This window comes from Lycorma delicatula, chromosome 6 (genome assembly GCF_047948215.1).
Source record: "Lycorma delicatula isolate Av1 chromosome 6, ASM4794821v1, whole genome shotgun sequence".
In the NCBI taxonomy this organism is placed as follows: Eukaryota; Metazoa; Arthropoda; class Insecta; order Hemiptera; family Fulgoridae; genus Lycorma; species Lycorma delicatula.
In genome coordinates this window covers 49,049,987-49,068,286 of record NC_134460.1, presented here as the reverse complement: position 1 = coordinate 49,068,286, position 18,300 = coordinate 49,049,987, and the positions used below count along the sequence as shown (strand labels likewise).

At 30.9% G+C, this 18,300-nt stretch overlaps 1 protein-coding gene across 1 annotated transcript in view; it reads right to left on the bottom strand.

Annotated features, from left to right (window-relative positions):
• The window catches only part of Amnionless (amnion associated transmembrane protein), an 85,498-nt gene that overhangs the window by 48,143 nt on the left and 19,055 nt on the right, over nt 1-18,300 (bottom strand). The window contains exon 3 of the mRNA XM_075369198.1: nt 7,736-7,932. Within this exon, the coding sequence (XP_075225313.1) occupies nt 7,736-7,932 (197 nt within the window). The remainder of the gene's footprint in view (nt 1-7,735; nt 7,933-18,300) is intronic.

Here is an 18,300-nt window from a genome sequence, read left to right as displayed (position 1 = left end):
CGTTCATATGAGGAGATTTCCCTAGATGGTATCTGATCGTTGGTCAGGTTATGGGGCACCCAAAGCGTACAAAGCTTGAATCTGATATCGCAGAACAATAAGAATTGCTGTTACACTAATTCGCAAGGACACTTCTATTTGGTGGTAGGTCAAAAGCCTGTCTGTATTGGAGCAATGTTTCTAAAATCACAGACGAAGGCAGTTGACCTGACCTTGGAGCGTCTTCAACGCCAACATGTTTTCTTTCAAACTGTCGATACCAGCTAAATATTATGAGGATTATCCTCTCTAAGCACTGGAGTCATTTTTCTTAAACACTGATCAACACTTAACCCATGTCCAAAATTGTACCACGAAATTGGCTAGTATTAAATTTTCGGCTACGACGATATCGCTACCTCTTTTCTGTAATACAGGTATAACACAGATGACATGGAGACAGAGATTAGAGTAGCTACAGTGCATGTTGGGACTTACCTAAACACGCACCAACTTGTAATTGTCTGTGATGATCCGTTCTGTTGTATTATAAAACTTTCCTTGTGTCCTTACAATCAGTTACGAGACTTTTATATGATTTTATGTAAGACTTATTCTAAAATAAATTATGCTACAAAATCATAAAAAAGCTTATTGGCTTTTAGCCAATTAATTATCGTTACATTAAAATATTTCTTTAAGAAAATGTTTCTGTAACGGTAATTTTCATAATAAATTTTATATTACATCTACTTTCTGAATTTAACAAGTGGGCCATAATAACATGTGGAACAGACATTTAATATTTAAAAAAAAATGTTAAAATTTTTCACTAAGAAATACTAATTAAAAAAGAAACGATGTTTTTCGTAATAATCTATATAAAAAAATGAAATAATGAATTATTTCTTTTACAGGACTAGTATCTTGTCGCAACACGATGTTCCATCGATTCAGCGCTGGATGTACCCACGGGAAGCATTTACATACTCGAGTAAATTCTAGCACATTAACAGCTTTAAGGATATTACTAATAAGTAGGCGGTAGTTGGTTCAAGTGCCAAATCCAAGATGTAACCAAGATGCATATTGTATCGGCTATTATAAAGTTTTATGTATATATTTTCATAAGTAAGTGATAATTTTTTTACAAGTTATATTAGAATATTCTATGCGAGGATTGCTGTGCTACTTAAAAATCTCGGGGTGAATTTACCGATGCAGGTGTCCCTCGGGTGCATCTGCATCGGTGTCATCTCAGAGGGGCCTGAACTGAACGCTGTGGTATGTGATCAGTTTGAGGGCGAGAAGATGTCCTCCGTTAAGGCCACTACTGGCTAGGAACGGAGGGGGTGGTGTAGCGACCAGACACGCTACGAGGCGGGATCTTCTCCCCTCGGGGGGGGAATCGAGATGTACTACTTAAAATATTTTTTTGGGGATATGATTAATTCACCACGTAAGCTCGAAGCTTGTGTGGTGGGAATACGAAATAAAAATTTTGATGCGTATGAAAAATGCCATACCTGATCGGATTCGAACTCGTTAATGTCAAGGGGAATTACCATTCCGCCAAGAGGTCAGCCTAAAATTAGAAATTAATTGCAAAGATTGGTTTTATTTGCATATTATTACGTTGGCGAATAACAAAACTAATTTAAAATTCCATTAAATCAAATAGTTTTTAAATATTATTTATTTAAATATTTGCCGATCATCTCAATTTTCCATTGGTAGAGTTTGTGTGGTATAACGCAAGGACTACGCAAGTATTTATCAGGAAAGATGAAGAATAAATTTATTCAAATTATTATTGTCAGCTAGTAAGCTTGACCAAAAATATAAGTTATTTTATTTAACTAGTCTTGCTTGTAGTAGATTTGTAAAGAAGGAGCTGGACTTCATTTCTCATCTACATTCGTAGATGAGAAATGAAATAATCCGTTTTGCATATTGTAAAATGTTAAAAATTTTGTTATAAACTGTTATTCATGATGTATTAAAAATTTTATATCAATAAAATCGAACAAACTTTGGGTTTTAGTCCACTAAAATTCAGTTTTAGTGGACTAAAACCCACTCATATTTTTAATCGACATAAAAAAAAAGGTTATCAGTTCGACTGTATTTTTAAAAATATATTTTACGCAGTATCTCCAACGTTAGTAAACCAATTTTTTAAATTTTTTTTTAATAGAAAAAGTATACTTTCGGAATGATCCCATATTAACCAAATCCGATGATACTCTTAGAAAATCGAACGGCTCGACGGCTCGACACCCTTAGCCGTTGACAGCTCGCACCGACACCGTGATACTTTTTATCTTTGACTAGGATGTTAATAAAAGCCTATATTAACGTTATTTAGTCACCGTGGAAATATTTATGGTATTTATTTCTCAGATTTCTTTCTTAAACATCATTTCTTTTTTTCTTGGCTATTTTCCTCTAAATATAAATAAGTATAATAATGTTTTATATATATAAAATAATATAATATATAAATATAAACCTACATTTAATATTTATATAAAATGATGAAAAACTGTATTGTCTCTAATTTCAAAATAATATAAATATTTCAATTTATATTATGCAATTATAAATTATAATTTTGCAATATTAAATAGTCATACAACAATACAACAAGCTGCCAACTGATATCACCCCGTAGGAAGCGAGTTAAATATTATAATTTTGCGTTAAATAATATTCTACAGTTATAACGTTTTTTTTAACCTGGTACTCGTAAAGCTTGTCCAAATGTCTACTCGCAAAAATGAAACGTGTAAATTGGATTGATTACGCAATTCTTCATTTTAGTCAGAGCTTTCTCATCATGTGGTCTATTTAATAACTTACAGGGCGTTTCATAATGTTCTTAGGAGTCACAAAAATTCAGTACAAAAAAGTATTCACTTACCTAAATGAAAGTTCTACGAAGTGATGCAGGAACTCAAACCGTTTTTGTTAAAATCTATAAATGTTCAATAAGTGCTCCTCTGGTGACACGGCATACATCAACACGAAAGTCTAGCTCTTGCCAAACTCGTTCTAATGTCATTTTCGATAGAGTGGTTGCATTGATTATGCGATCCTTTAGCTCAGCGATATCGTGTGGCATTGGTGGGATAAACACGTTATCTTTCACGTAATCCCAGAGAAAGAAATCACATGGCGTGAGGTCTGGTGATCTTGGTGGCCACAGCATAATGTGTTGGTCTTCTTCAGACGCACGTCCTATCCAGCGGCGAGGTAATGTTGTGTTAAGGTACTGTCGAACCTTGTTATGAAAACGGGCAGGACAACCATCTTGCTGGAAAATGAAGTCGTTGGGTAGCTCAGGCATAAGCCATAATTGTAACATATCCAGGTATATCATGCCGGTTACTGTCGTTTCCATAAAAAAGAACGGCCCATACCCTGCCTCACAAGAGATCGCACAAAAACCGTTTACTTTCGGAGAACCCCGAATGTGTTCCACATAAAGTGTGGGTTTTCAGTTGCCTAAACTCACACATTATGACAGTTTACTTTGCTGCTAATGTGGAAAGTATCTTCATCGCTGAAAATTATCTTGTTTACAAAACTTTTCATCTAACATCTTTTCCTGTAACTGTAAACAAAAATCGAGCCTACGTGTTTTATCGCCATCAGAAAGACGCTGGATTAATTGAAGATGGTAAAGATTGCATAATAAATGTTTACGGAGAACTCTCCACACTGTTGTTTTCGGAATTCCTAATTCTCTGGCTGCAGCCGAAGTCGATTTTGACGGGCTGCGAATGAAATTTGCATGCACACGTTCCGACATTGACTTCTGAGGTTGATGGACGACCAGTTGATTTTCGCTTGCACAAGCAACCGGTTTCACTGAATTGTTTATACTATGCACCAATTGAATTGAATTGTTACTTGGTGGCTCCTTATGAAATTTCAACGGAAACGCACGTTGCACAGAAATTACTTACTTTGACAAGTGAAATTCTAACACACAAAACGACTTCTCGCTTCCCGTGGCAGCCATTTTCTCTACTGTCGATGCCTAGCGAGCAAATGGTTTACTAACTGACTAGTATATATAGAAAAAACTATTTGAAGTACTCTTTCGTACAGTACTTGTTTTATTCTTATGAGTGAAATAGTTTTTTGTTAATGAATTATCGCAACTCCGAAGAACATTGTGAAACGCCCTGTATTTGAGTCCACATCAGACAAGGCGATGCCCGCTAAAGTTTTAACTCGACTAAGAGCGACATAAATCTGCTCTGGCATAAAGTTTCTTGCCGAGGTCTGTCACTGCCCTGTCAAGAGTTGTACCCTGCAGTTTGTGAACAGTTACAGCCTAGCTTAATATTAAAGGTAGCATTCTGCCTCGACAGCTCCATATTTCTTTGTCGCTTGGAATGTTGTACAAACTGGTGAAATGGCTACGCAACCATCATCTTTTATTCTAAGACCAATAGTCTACTTATCACATTTTATGATTGCAGCTTCCAGTAATTCTCCTTCCCCGTATATAAAGCCGAGACGATGAGAATGTGGCTCTTGCGTTTCGTTTGAAAAACATTTGTGAATTAAACTGACACGATGAGCATGACAATCTAGAATTTCATTCTGTAAGAATCGACTGTTGTACGTTCTCATTTGTGAGAGTCTACATTCTCGTTGTTGAGAAGTCTCTGCGGAAATATTCATGACATTTATTTTTTTTCCGAAAAATATAATACGACAATAAAATGCGACATCAAAAATATAATATAAGAATATTTTAAACATGCTCAGGTACATATATCACTAAGTACATATGCCTTAGCGAACTCAAGATGAGGTATGATTGTGAGACGGTTTCTCTTATTTGCTCTTGAGATCCCATTTTATAAGTGGGAATCCCGTTTAGCCGCATAACGGTTAGTTGAGGCAACTTTACGTATTAATTCGTATTGGCTGGCACCGACTTCAAATATAGTTATTTATTGTAAATACTTTTACTTTAGTTAATAATTAAAAACGTAATTATTTGTAACGTTTTAGTACTATTATTTTTTGAAGTCGGTTTTTATTTTTAATTTTTATAAATTATTTTTAATTTAATCCTGAATAAACAAAAATTTAATGCGTTTGAGAATTTTAATTACATCAAATTTTAATATTGAAGATTTTATTTGCTTTTTAGAAAAAAAAATTCTATTTTTATTGGTCAAATAATTCGTTTTATAATTAATTACATCCGCTGCTTGCTAAATTATTACAAGTGTTTATCTCAGAAACTGACTAACGTGGTTTCGTATTTGGGATAAGAAATTAATACCATTCATGATCAATTTTGGCCGAAATAAATAAATATTGTTTTCAAAGTTGCTTGTATTATTATGATTGTTCCGATGAATTCTTCTTTGTAGTTGGTTAAAACATGAAGAATTGAAACTGGTTGAAATTTTATAACTTAAAATTGATCAGAACCCTCAAAGCTATGATTAGACAAATGAGTAGTAAGCGCTAAGAGGTTTTCTATCATCGATTTCAAAATGGCGGATCCTCAGTTCTAGAGATTGTAATTAAAAATTTCAAACGAATTAAATTTTTGTTTATTAGATATGAAATTAATTAAAAAGATGGATTCGGTGCTTTTACTTGTTTATAAACCAAAACAGATTTTATTGTATCGTAAGGCTTAAGTTAACATAATTGCAGTTTTATTATATATTTTTTTAAATTAAGTTAGTTATTTTTATATAAATAAAAGATAGGTTTTTTTTCTTATAAGATTTAGGCTGGATGATTGCAATTTTAACTTCAACAGAAAAATGATTTAGTAAAGGGACATTATCAAATAAAATTATCAGAGATAGCAGAAGAATTTTTACATATTTATCGAGTAAAATGTGAAACTGGTAACTGTTAATTGTAAGTAAGAAATTGCTATATAATTAATCAGTATCTGAATAGTAACTTATTTTTATCAATAAAATACCAAAAGATAATGTCAACTTTTTTTTTTTTGATTATGTGTAAGCAAATTTGTTAATGATTAACACAGATGTTTTTATTGTAAAAAAGATATTTTTATTAAATGAGGATTTGCATTATTTTTGGATCAATACCTGCTGATATTTATTTGATTTTTCATCTCGCTTGTCGGTATGACTGTTAATTGGTATTTAAAAAAATAAATAAAAAACACAATAAATACGTGTTATCAAAATCTAAGAAAGACCAGTAAGAATTGATCAAATAGAATCAGTGACAAACAATTTTACTGTTATTATATAAATTAGGATGTCAAAATATTGTTCATTTTCATGCTATTAACAAATAAGTCTACGATTTTTAAACCAGTTTGACTTTAGAAAACTACTCACGTAGAAAGAATCCTCGTACTTTAAACAGTATCAATAGATTTAGAACCGCTTTATTTTATAGATTTAGAAAAGCTCAAATCCGACTTGTTAAGTGATAAAGTTCATCTTTAGAAGTTACAGATTATGTAATAATTCAAACCGAAGAATTAAATAGTTTGTAAAACTTCTGTGAGATAATGGATGGTAAACATAAAACTGTTTCGTTTTAATGTTTTACAATCTTGAAGTGAGGGATGAATCTCACTTTCTCTAACTAATTTACTTAACAAGCAAATCTTTTTAAAATTTTGGCTAACTGAATCCTTGTTAGCTTATCCAGCAGCCATCACAGAAATATTACATAATCTGGTGAACTCTGTCATCGTATGGGGTTATAGGCACTTGGGTTTTAGAAAATGATAAAAGTCTTATGATTGCAGTCACATTCACTCGTTATGATAATTCTTAATTTTTTTGTTTAAAAAATTGTTTAAGCGAATGAAAATAACATAAATTCAAGTAAGTTGGTAATCATCGTCCTGGAACTGATGGTCTTACGGTTGAAGTGGTTAGGACTGTGGGTGACATGATCCTTTTTAAGATGTACTAGGTGGATTTAAACGAGCGGATACCAGAAGATTGGTGGCGGCTGGTTCTGATCAGGAAAGAGGGACGGTCTGTCAAGAGAACCTTCTGGTTGTAGACCGTTATTCTAATTAAAAACTATACCAAGCTGTTTAAAAAGATGCTCGTGGTGCGGCTTGCCGAAAACATTCTTAGAAGAGGTAGAGGATTAGGCCCGCATCAATACGGTTTAGGACAACGAACGTTTCTGTTGAAATGTTACGCCAAATACGGGGAAAATTTTCTAATTGGAGTGAAGAAATGTCTATTTTTACATTATTTCTAAATTTTCTGAGAAAAATTAGATAACATTTTATTTTTCTTTAGAATTATTTCTCTGAGACAGCATAAAAAAAATTACTAAACGTCACAACTATTTCAAATTTAATAATCTGATGTAATCTAATTAATACATATTACTTTAAATGTATGTTAGCAAAAGAAGAAAGTTTTATATCAGAAAACCTACCAGTAGAAAAAGGTTTAATTTTATTCTCTTTAATCAGTTCATCAATACTAAATGAAGATAATAAAAAAGAATAAGAAAAATAAATTCTTGAAAAGTACGCGTAAAGGAAGAGGATTGCAAAAGCATAATACTTTTAAGTTTGTACGTTTTGTACATATTAATTGGAAAGCAATTAAGTTGTAAGTAGTTCTCTCGGTTAAGATCTAAAGTATTCTAGAGGGGTATTCGTAGCAATTTAATAGAGAACAGTAAAAGAAAAAAGGCAGAGCGAAAGAGAAAGAGAGAGACAGACCGAGAGAGAGTTTTAAATTAGATTATTAACCTTGCCATCGATGCTTAAAGCTGCAACTACGACCGGCGTGTCTGGCATAACTACACTGAACGATGATTCTTTAGGAAATACGACGCTATCTGTCTGACATGGAATAGCTTCAAAATCAGGCGTTGCTGGATTGTTACCACTCCAACTTTTTGGATCCATCCACGATGGTATATTCCATTTAGTAAATACTATTGTATCTAAGAAAAGAGATAAAATATTCTAAAAATACAATATATAAATAATATTACAAAATATTAATAATAATAATAATAATAAATTAGACTTAAATTTTAGTTTGGTATGAAATCCAGTTTTTTTTTTTTTAGTAAGTGATCAAGAAATTCTGGAACACAATTTCTATAACAGACTTTTTCAACGAGACTTTGTAAAAGTTTTACGCCAAAATTTTTAATTCGAAGAGATACTTACGTACCTCCAATCTTTGTGAATATTTAGTTCATTAGATTCTTACAACGAATCTTGACTAAAACTTGGATTCATGAAGCTCTCATACATTTTCAAAGTGTAGATTTTCAATTTTTATATTCATATTGGCACGTTTGAATTGAAGCTAGTTCCAAGCGTCCATCACATTCTCATTCTTCACCGTTCGTTTTCACTCCGGAAATTTTCACAGAATTATTTTGATAGCATTCAGTTTACTAATACATTTTCATAGTAGGCAACAAAAATCAAATATTTAAATAATAGCAGATTTTGCTAATGTGTTTTAATCTGAGCATGATTTCATTGGTTCTTTAATTTTTTACGAAATTCTGAATGAATACGTATTTGATTATTTATTTGATTTGATTATTTATTTATTTACTTGATTTTTAATATTTACTTTCTGCCCTTCCTAGCCTGTCTTGTAAGAACTGAGAGAGTAATTGAGGCATACCTCAATTTCGAAGTGCCTCTATTCTCAAAACTACTATAAGCACACGCTGCTTAAAATAACACTCAGATCAATTATGATAATCCTAGCGGAATTATGAAATATCGTGAAATTTTCCACGTAATACCATAAATTTATTTTTTCTTAGTAAGCTGTCAGTAGTTAAAATCTTTTTTTGTACCCATCAGAATTTTCCTTTAATTTCTTTAATATGTTTCTAAGCAATTGTACTACAAAATTAAAATAAAATGTTTTTAAAAAGCTCTCAGAATTCCATGTTTAATGGTACTGGAGACGGTGTAAACAATTTAAATCTCAAACAGAAAGAGTATTTGTGCTGTAACCCTCAAGTTAGAAAATCTTTAGGTAATTGATAAATAGTTTAGCAATTTATGATAGTAAAAATGGAATAAAATCTGCCGGAAAGAAATTTAAATCGATTCAACAAATCTTACCCAACTTTCACGTTTACTGTCGTGTTTTCCAGCAAGTAAATATTTTTACTTCAGACTCAACACTTTATAGGAATATTTAATAAGTAACGTGCGGTATACTAGGAAAAAAATAACGAGTAACGAGAGTGTTTAGGGGAGAACTGTTATGTAATTTTATGTTATTTTTTTATAACTTTAATTTTTTTTTGTTATAATTAGTTAAAGTTTGATAATTTGCAATATCATAATTCGCTTATGTAATACATTATTGTTTCAGTAACAGGATGAGTTTTCTTCATTTTATTTTATAATAAAATCGACATGTATGCATTTGTTAGAATGGCTACACTTCACATAAATGACAAGAGCAAATTAATTAAAGACCTCTTACTAAAGATCTTCCAGAAGCAATGCAAAATGTCGCGTCATAAAACATTTAACTGTACAAATTTGTCAACATATAAATTGTAAGGGCACATGCCCGTATAAAAATAAAAATAAAATAAAATACAACAAATATCTACCAGTTTGTGTTTTAAGCTTAAAAATGGACTACGGACTTATTACATCTTAAATATCTACAAATTAGAGACATCTTAAATATCTACGAATACGTCTTCTATAAATTTAGATCTACTATAAATCTATGTCTTATATAAATACTATGTACTTATATTAAATATATTTAATAAATATTAAATTACCTTTGGTTATTTATAAATACAATTAATTACCTTACATTTTACGATTCATAACTAAATATTTATTTTGTTTTGATATGAATTTATTATCTAGTCTAAAAATTAAGAGAGATTACCGAAAGAAAATTGAAGAATAAAAATAATAAAACAGAGAAAATTCTTTATCGATAAAACGGTTTTTTTTAAAATTCCCATTCAGATTTATGATATTCTGAAATTCTTCACTTAATCAAAGTTAATGTATGAATTAATCAACTATGTAATACTGAGTATTAATTAACTTTTTAACTATGTAATAATTTAACTTTTAACAAATAAAGTAAAATTAAAATGTGAAACATTTTTCCTAGACTTACAATTAATTATTCAATTTTTGAAAGTTAGAAACTACCATTGGATTTTTAATTTAAAAATATATATTTATATATATATATATATATATATATATATATATATATATTATTGCATTTATATATATTGCATTTACATTGAATCAAACCAACAATTAATTATATGTACAGTATATATTTTTTCAAGGTGAAGACAATTATAATTAGATATTGTACAATTTTAAATTACTTAAAAGGTGATCTTGCAAAAACCGTCTTAACAGCCAATCTCGATGGATGAGTAGTAGCGTCTCGGCCTTTCATCCGGTGGTTTCGGGTTTGAATCCCCGTTAGGCATCACATTTTACACACACTACAAAATTTACTTTTCGTATTTCCACGTACAAGCTTTAGAGCTTCTATGGTGATTTAATGAATTAATTCATCAAGTAAAAAATCTTCACAACTTTACTAGGTAAACTTTTAAGATGCCACTAGTAAGCATTTACTTTAGAATGTACACGCTCTAGAAAAAAAAGAAACAATGTTTTGAGAGTATTCCATTTCTGGATAATAGATCTGATTTTCCAGTCCATGCTCTGTAAATTACTAAGTGCATAGAATTCGACTACAAGAATCGGAAGGATGATAGCACACAAAAAACCATACCCTAACGTAGAAACCAGATTTAAGGCATCTTTTCTTATTGATATTGAATTTATTAGTTATAAAAGCACATAAATCTGGCAAAACTAAATCAATTACTGGTATATAAAGGAAAAACCTACGATATCAGAGCCCTAAACAAGATTCAATTCAGAAAAGACCAGCCAATTATCGTCTTCCTTTCTCAACACGGGTTTGTAGAGCGGCTTAGTGAAGTTTTATACTTTGTTAACCCACCAAATTTCATTTCATTGAGTAAAATTTTCTTTTAAAAATTAAAGAATTGTAATCTTTTTTACTAATTTTTGATCTGCCTCGTCTTTATTTTTATAACGTGAGGTAGAGTAATCCCACTTACGGGTAGGGTGTTGGACTCGCTAACAGGTTCCGTAATATCTTGTCAATCTGCGTATTTGTACTTTTTTCCGGTTTAGCCTCGGGAATCACCGACAGGTATTACTTAAGAGGATGAATGAGGATGATATGTATGAGTATAAGTGAAGTGTAGTCTTGTACAGTCTCAAGTCAACCATTTCTGAGATGTGTGGTCAACTGAAACCCAGCCACCAAAGAACACCGTTATCCACGAACTAGTATTCAAATCCGTATAAAAGTAACTGGCTTTACTAGGATTTGAACGTTGGAACTCTCGACTTCAAAATCAGCTGATTTGGGTATGTGTACCTGCGCCATATCAACTAAATCTCCGTCTCAGCAAGCCAGCCTCCCAGGACTGGACCTGCAATCAAGCATCACTCGGTCCTGGTAGGTGCCTTCCCTCTAACCACCCAGGTCCCTCCTTCGGGCCTGACTATGTCGTTCTCGTCAGAGGAACCCAAGCAGGCGGGATTCAGTCCTAAATAATCCTGCCTTTAGCGGAAGTCCCCCAAAGGAGCCCCACGCCGGGACTAAAATCAGGGGGTCGCTTTTTCCAGGCAACCCCGGGGTCTCCTATCTCTCACGGGCAGTCCACCTCAGCGAGTTGCCCCCTCCAGATTAGAGCTGCCCGCCGTTACCCTACTAACCAAAGATCAATCCGCTCCCCATTCTCTATGCTTCTCTTATTTCTTCTTGATGATACTTGCCGCCATTTCTTCTACTGCCGCCCACTCCGTCTTGCCACGAAACATGAAAGGACCATTGTTTCTGGTGCGAGCCACCCCAATCGAAGGGTCTCCTTCGTATCCACCTATCTTGGGCATATATATCTCGTCTTAAACTTACATAACCGTCGTCTGCTTAACAAACGAATCATATAATCTGGTGGAGTGATCTCTTAAAAAATTAGAACAAATCTTCAAGCAAAGAAATTTAGTAAATAAAAAATTCTAGCCTATCTATGGATTTATAATCGTGATTATCTAAATTTATCTATAAAAAATAATACCCATTCGTTAAAAAAATAAAAAAATAATATCTATTTCTATAACGTTTTATAAATATATATTTAAGACAACAGAAATATTTTCGTAGTTTAACATAAACTTTTCAACTATGATTAAGGTCTTTGCTATGTTTCTACAGCAATTTTTAATAAATTTCCTACCCGCTTAAAAAAAGCTGACAACACATTTGTAGGACTTTTCCGTCACGCGGCTGTTTTCTGATGCACGGCTATTTAAATATTAATACAATATAATATTGTATATATTTATAAATATAAATTTAATATTTAAATACAATATTTTTTCTTTATTTAATTCAGTGATTTAACTAAAGCACACGCGCGGGTGTGGCGGTTCTAGCGGCCACTTTAAGTAAATTTGTACACTTTAAATATTATTAATTTATTTAATTCTGCCGCTCTCCTGCGACGTCACACATAGCAGAAGATTACAGAAGTAGTCCGGCGCCACTAAGTGGGATATGGTGTGTAAGAGGGGGGGGGGAAACCCACTTTGATGGGGAACAAAATTGTGGATCCAACGAAATGTTAACAGAGAAAAAAACTGCAACGAAAAAGATCCACTGTTCTGACTTCTTCAACGTTTCAAAATTATTACTATTTCTTGGAGTGGAGGTGCAATTTTAACAAAAAAACGTTTTACACAAAAGATGTTTTTTTTATAGTTCACAAAAATATAAAAAAAAATGTTAAAAATTAAAACGATTTTTAGGTGTGGGAGGGAAATTTAGCAAAACGTTTTTTACAAAAGTTGCCTATTAATATTCACAAAATTATTTAAAAAAATATATGACCGTAATTATGCAAAATCTGGAGGCGATTTTGTTTTCCCCCTTTACCCCCTATTCCCTGACCTTTTGAATTGAACATTTAATATCATTAATGCCCCTACAATAGAAATAATATAGCCAAGTTTGGTGAAAGTCAGTCGAGTAGTTCTGGAGAAATAGGGCGATTTACATGCCAACATACATACTTAAATACATACATCCAAATATATATACGTACGCACATTTTGTCGCGGAAATTTCGAGGCCGTTTTTCGGTTTTCTGGGGTCCTTAAGAGTCAATTCGATGAAAACCGGATATGCCCAATTTTGACCGATCAGCATATTTTCCCTTCTATATAACTGTATCTTCAAGAGATTTTCCTTAATAGAAGGGAAAACTACTACTTTTTCGATAAGTTTTAAAAAATACTAATTTAAAAAAAAAACTTGAATCACATCGTTTCGTTTAACAAGGTGAATGCATGTCATAATAAAATGTTTGGTATATCTTTTATTTAAACCTCTTTCAAAATAAATAATTTTATTATTCTTATTTTAATTTTATAATAAATATATTTTATGACAGTTATATAATCAAGGTATTAAAACGGATTCCCTTTGTCTATCTAGATAAATGATACATCTTTTCCTTAAGCATAGAGTAGCAAACTTACTCGTTCTGTGATACCGTCAATGTACAATAAATCAACTGATTTGAATAAAATATTTATTTACTCCTTTGTAATAAATTCAAAAGTGCTAACAAAGAAGATAATTAAACATTTTTTGAAGGTGCAGCATTCCAAAATTTTACGTATAGCTATAATCTACACGTAAACTATTATTTTTAACTGCTAGTACAAAAGAAAAAAAAAACAAAGAGAAACATTCAGCTCTGTATATAATTGGGTGGAACATAATTCTAATCTTTGTAATTCAGAACGTTTAATGGTTCTAATAGAGCTAACGACATAACATATTACTTCAGCAAAGTAGGAAAACTCACATTTGGCATAATTAGCAGATAAAATGCAACGTTGACAGTTTTCATGCATCCATCTCTTGTCAGGTTGTCCCCATACCATCCTTAATTTGTCATTTACTCTTTACACACCTCCCTGTATAAAATGTCTACCGTGCTCATAATCTCCACTCGCCCATTTTCCACAGATGTCCTCAGTATATCCCAACCTTTATGTGAATTTTACCAACAAGGATTAAATTTCTATTATAGTCATATTTCTCAGAATATAGCTGTTATAAAGTATTTTACAACTTTGTTTATAGTATACTTAACCTAATTCTGTTATATTAATATCACCATTACCTTAATAATGACGACTTTTTTTCTGTTAAGAAAGATTTAATTAATTTATTACGTAATATATTACGTCACTATAATAAAACAAAAATAAGAAATAAATTATAACTCTTATCTGTTATACAAAATCAAAATAAATAAATTAGAGAGAAATTAAAATATTTAGATCTATACTCCTTATTTTTTATATGTACTTTTAAAATTTATAATTGATTTCTGATTAACAATATTTTTTTTTTGGAATTGACTGTCTCGGTTTTGCAGATCTTAATATGTATGACTAGTTTGTTTTCCATCCGGATGATTTTTAATTGCAGCCCACTTAAATACTGGGTATTTGTTTTAAAATCAAACCCAAGAAAAATAATTTTCTAAAAGTTAATACAATAATTTCAGATGAAGAGGTTGGCATCACTACCAACTATCGTTTTTATTTTTACTTATAGTTAAAACAAAATTACAAATAAAGTTCATGAACTACTGAATATAAAAACAGGACGAGAAAAGATTATGAAGGTAGAAGAATTTTATTATTTGGAATAAAGAATTACCAAAAATGGACGAAGTAGGAAGATATAAAATGGCGAATAGCACAGGAGAAACTTGTTTTCAGTCATAAATACAATTTACTTACATCAAAAATTAATTTAAACATCAGGAAAGCATTTTTGAAAGCATATGTTTGCAGCGTAGCTTTATATAGGAGTGAAACTTGGACGATTGGAGTACATGAGAAGAAAAGATTAGAAGCATTTGAAATGTGGTGCTATAGGAGAACGTTAAAAATCAGTTGAGTGAATAAAGTGACAAATGTAGTGGTGTTGCGGCAAATTGATGAAAAAATAAGCATTTAGAAAAATACAGTTAAAAGAAGGGAGACTCATAGGAAACGTCTTAAGGCATCCTAGAATACTCACTTTGATAATGGAGGGTCAGATAGATGGGAAACATTGTGAGGCAGGCAACGTTTGGAATATGTAAAACAAATTGTTGGGATGTAGGATGTAGGGATTATACCGAAATGAAACAACTAACACTAGATAGAAAATCTTGGAAAGCTGCATCAAACTAGTCAAAATTGACTAGTTTAACAAAAGAATTGATAGTTATGATGTAGAACAATTTCAAATTAAACATCTTTCCTTCTGTAGTATGAAATAAACTAAAATGAATTAATAGTTTAAAAGACTTTATGTTATAGAAACCTCTCAGCTTTAGATGTCATTAATAAATTTCACAATTCAGGGAAATGAATCGGTTGAATTGACCAAATAATTTGTTCGATGTATTTATTAACTTTAACTTTGATGATTAATATAACCATTTCTTCTTTTTACTCACCATAAAATTGTGCGTTAAATTTGTTTAGCGGTCGTTTAAGTTGCCTTATAGTAGATACTATAATTTAATAATTAAGGAAATTATCAGCGAAAAAAATATTTTTTTTTGTAGAAGCATTATTTGAAACATATGACGTACTAATAATATACTTGGAAGACGCCACTTCGAAGACGATTAATATTGAGGCAAGTGTTTTATTGAAGTATAATATTGATACTGTGTGTAATACTGAAAGTAGCTTTATTTCTAATCGCAGTTCTGGTGAGAGATATAATGTACATAGGAAACTAAATTTCTCTTTTAATTATCTTGATTGTGAGGAAGTATCCAGTATTGTAGAAAATCCGGTATAAGTTGGTTGTTAAACGCTAGAACTTAACTTACATTTTTAAGTAAGTATTCCTTTGAAATAGGATTAAATTATGTTCTCAGGATAATTTAAGTGAGGATAAGAATGTGGTTTATTTTTTAGAAAATGGTCCTGCGTTAAACGACTTTAAATGTAGGTTTTTTGATAAAACTATTTTAAATAGAGAGGATTTGAAGAAATATTTTAATGGTTACAACTGAATTATTCTTAGTTAAATTTTAGATTGATCTAGAAGTACAAATATAATTTGGTTCAAGATTGATCCAAGAGATTAATTATTAATATTTATGAAAATATTATTATAACATGTACTTAAACAACAATAAAAATCTGTTATTTGAATTGTTTTTCTTACAGGCATTGCGCTTTAAGTTCATTTGTTATTTTTTTAAGCGAATTTTTTATTGCAACATTTTCAGCAATATTGTTAGTTAAATATTTAGTAATTTTTACTTTCAGATTTCAACGGAAATATATCCATTTTCATCATCTGTGATTCCATTCTGACTAGCTACGGCGTGACGTCTGTACGTACGTACAGTATACGTATACAGTATACGTCTGTACGTATGCATATATATATATATATATGTACGTACGTACGTACGCATTTCGCATAAATCAAAAACAATTAGCCGTAGGATGTTGAAATTTTGGATTTAGGACTGTTATTACATCTAGTTGTGCACTTCCCTTTTTGATTCCCTTTTTGATTGACTGGACCAAAAGTGTCCAAAAAAGCCCAAAATCCAAAACAATTTTGATTTTAGACTTTTTCTTATCTGCAGTAGTAAGCCCTCATTGAGAGATTTTCAACGATATATCGTAATTGGTACTTCTTTTAATTGGTTCCAGTGTTATAACCAAATAAATTTTAATAAATGAAATATTTAGATCTTACAAGGGGAAGGCTCATCGGTTCGAATCAGACATTTCCTTTTTTTTAATTTAAATATATTGGTTTATTAATAATTATTAACCTCTGATTGTAAAACGATTTTACGATAAAAACAAATGAAAAAATATCAGAAGTTATTAATGAGATAAAATTTTATGTACCTTTCGTTTTAAAAAATGTGGATATGTAATTTAATAGGCGTAAAAGGAAGTCATGTGATGCCCACATCAGATTTTTTTCTTGTTAATATTTAGTTATACTATCCACTCCAACGGTTTGTTGGCAAGTATAAAGTACAACAGTAATATGTAATATTTATTGTTAAGTTTATTTTGAATTAAGACATAATTATTATTATTATAATCAATTGTTCAGTCTTTTATAAGAAATTCTTTGGTTCATAATGCAGAATAATTTGATTAGTTTATTCGATAAAAAATGGTAGTAATAAGTAAACTAATTATTTACGTAAAAATATACGATACATTTGGTTGCATTAAAAACGTATCAATTTAAAAAAAAACTAAAATGTTTAATTGAACGCTTTTCAAAATACTTAATAATTTTACTATTAATAAAGGAAATATTCATTCATTTTCTTGTTTTGTTGGTTTATAGAGAAATATGAATCGGTTTGGTTTAGATGTTTTGAGAATCTCGATATGCAAATATTTATTGGATAGATTTAAAGTTAAGTACGTACTAATAATGTTTATACATGTAAACAAACTATAAACAGTATTGTATTATAACTTTACGTATTTTATAAAACCTTTAAAACACATGATGCAATTCAAAACGTTTATGATTAGAATTTATTATGCATTACGTAGTCTAATGAATATAGTAAAAAATTACGCTATGTTTTGAATAAAATTTTGAAAATCGGAAACCCTAATGGTCATATTTCTCCACTCCTTGACCAAATTCAATGACCGATGTTCAGAAGTCATATAGAAAATTTCATAAAAATCAGTTAATCCAGTCAGAAGATATAAAGTTAAACGACAATAGTGGTCTACAAATTAGAAAAAAAGATTTCGGAACAAAAATACAAATAAGTGAATTTTAATCTATTTTGTGCGCTGAATCTGAAAATCAAGTCAGTTTTTCTCCATCAACCTTCACCTTTTTTTGTTATTCACCCTTAAAATTACTAAATAATATTAAATTATGAAAGCGACCAAGTTTATAGGTTTAATAAATTTTGTAATTTATTATATTTAATTTCAGTATTCATATTTTATTATGCTTTCTAAATAAAAAACCCCTTATAAAATTCAACTATAACAGATAAAACAGATCTAAAACTGGTGGTAGTGAACAAATATAAATTATTTCTTCCTTTTGTGTGCAGTAGGATCCTCTCTTTGTAGAAACCAACGCTCATCATTGTAGTCGCTCATCATTGATTCGTTCTATCTGCCTTGGT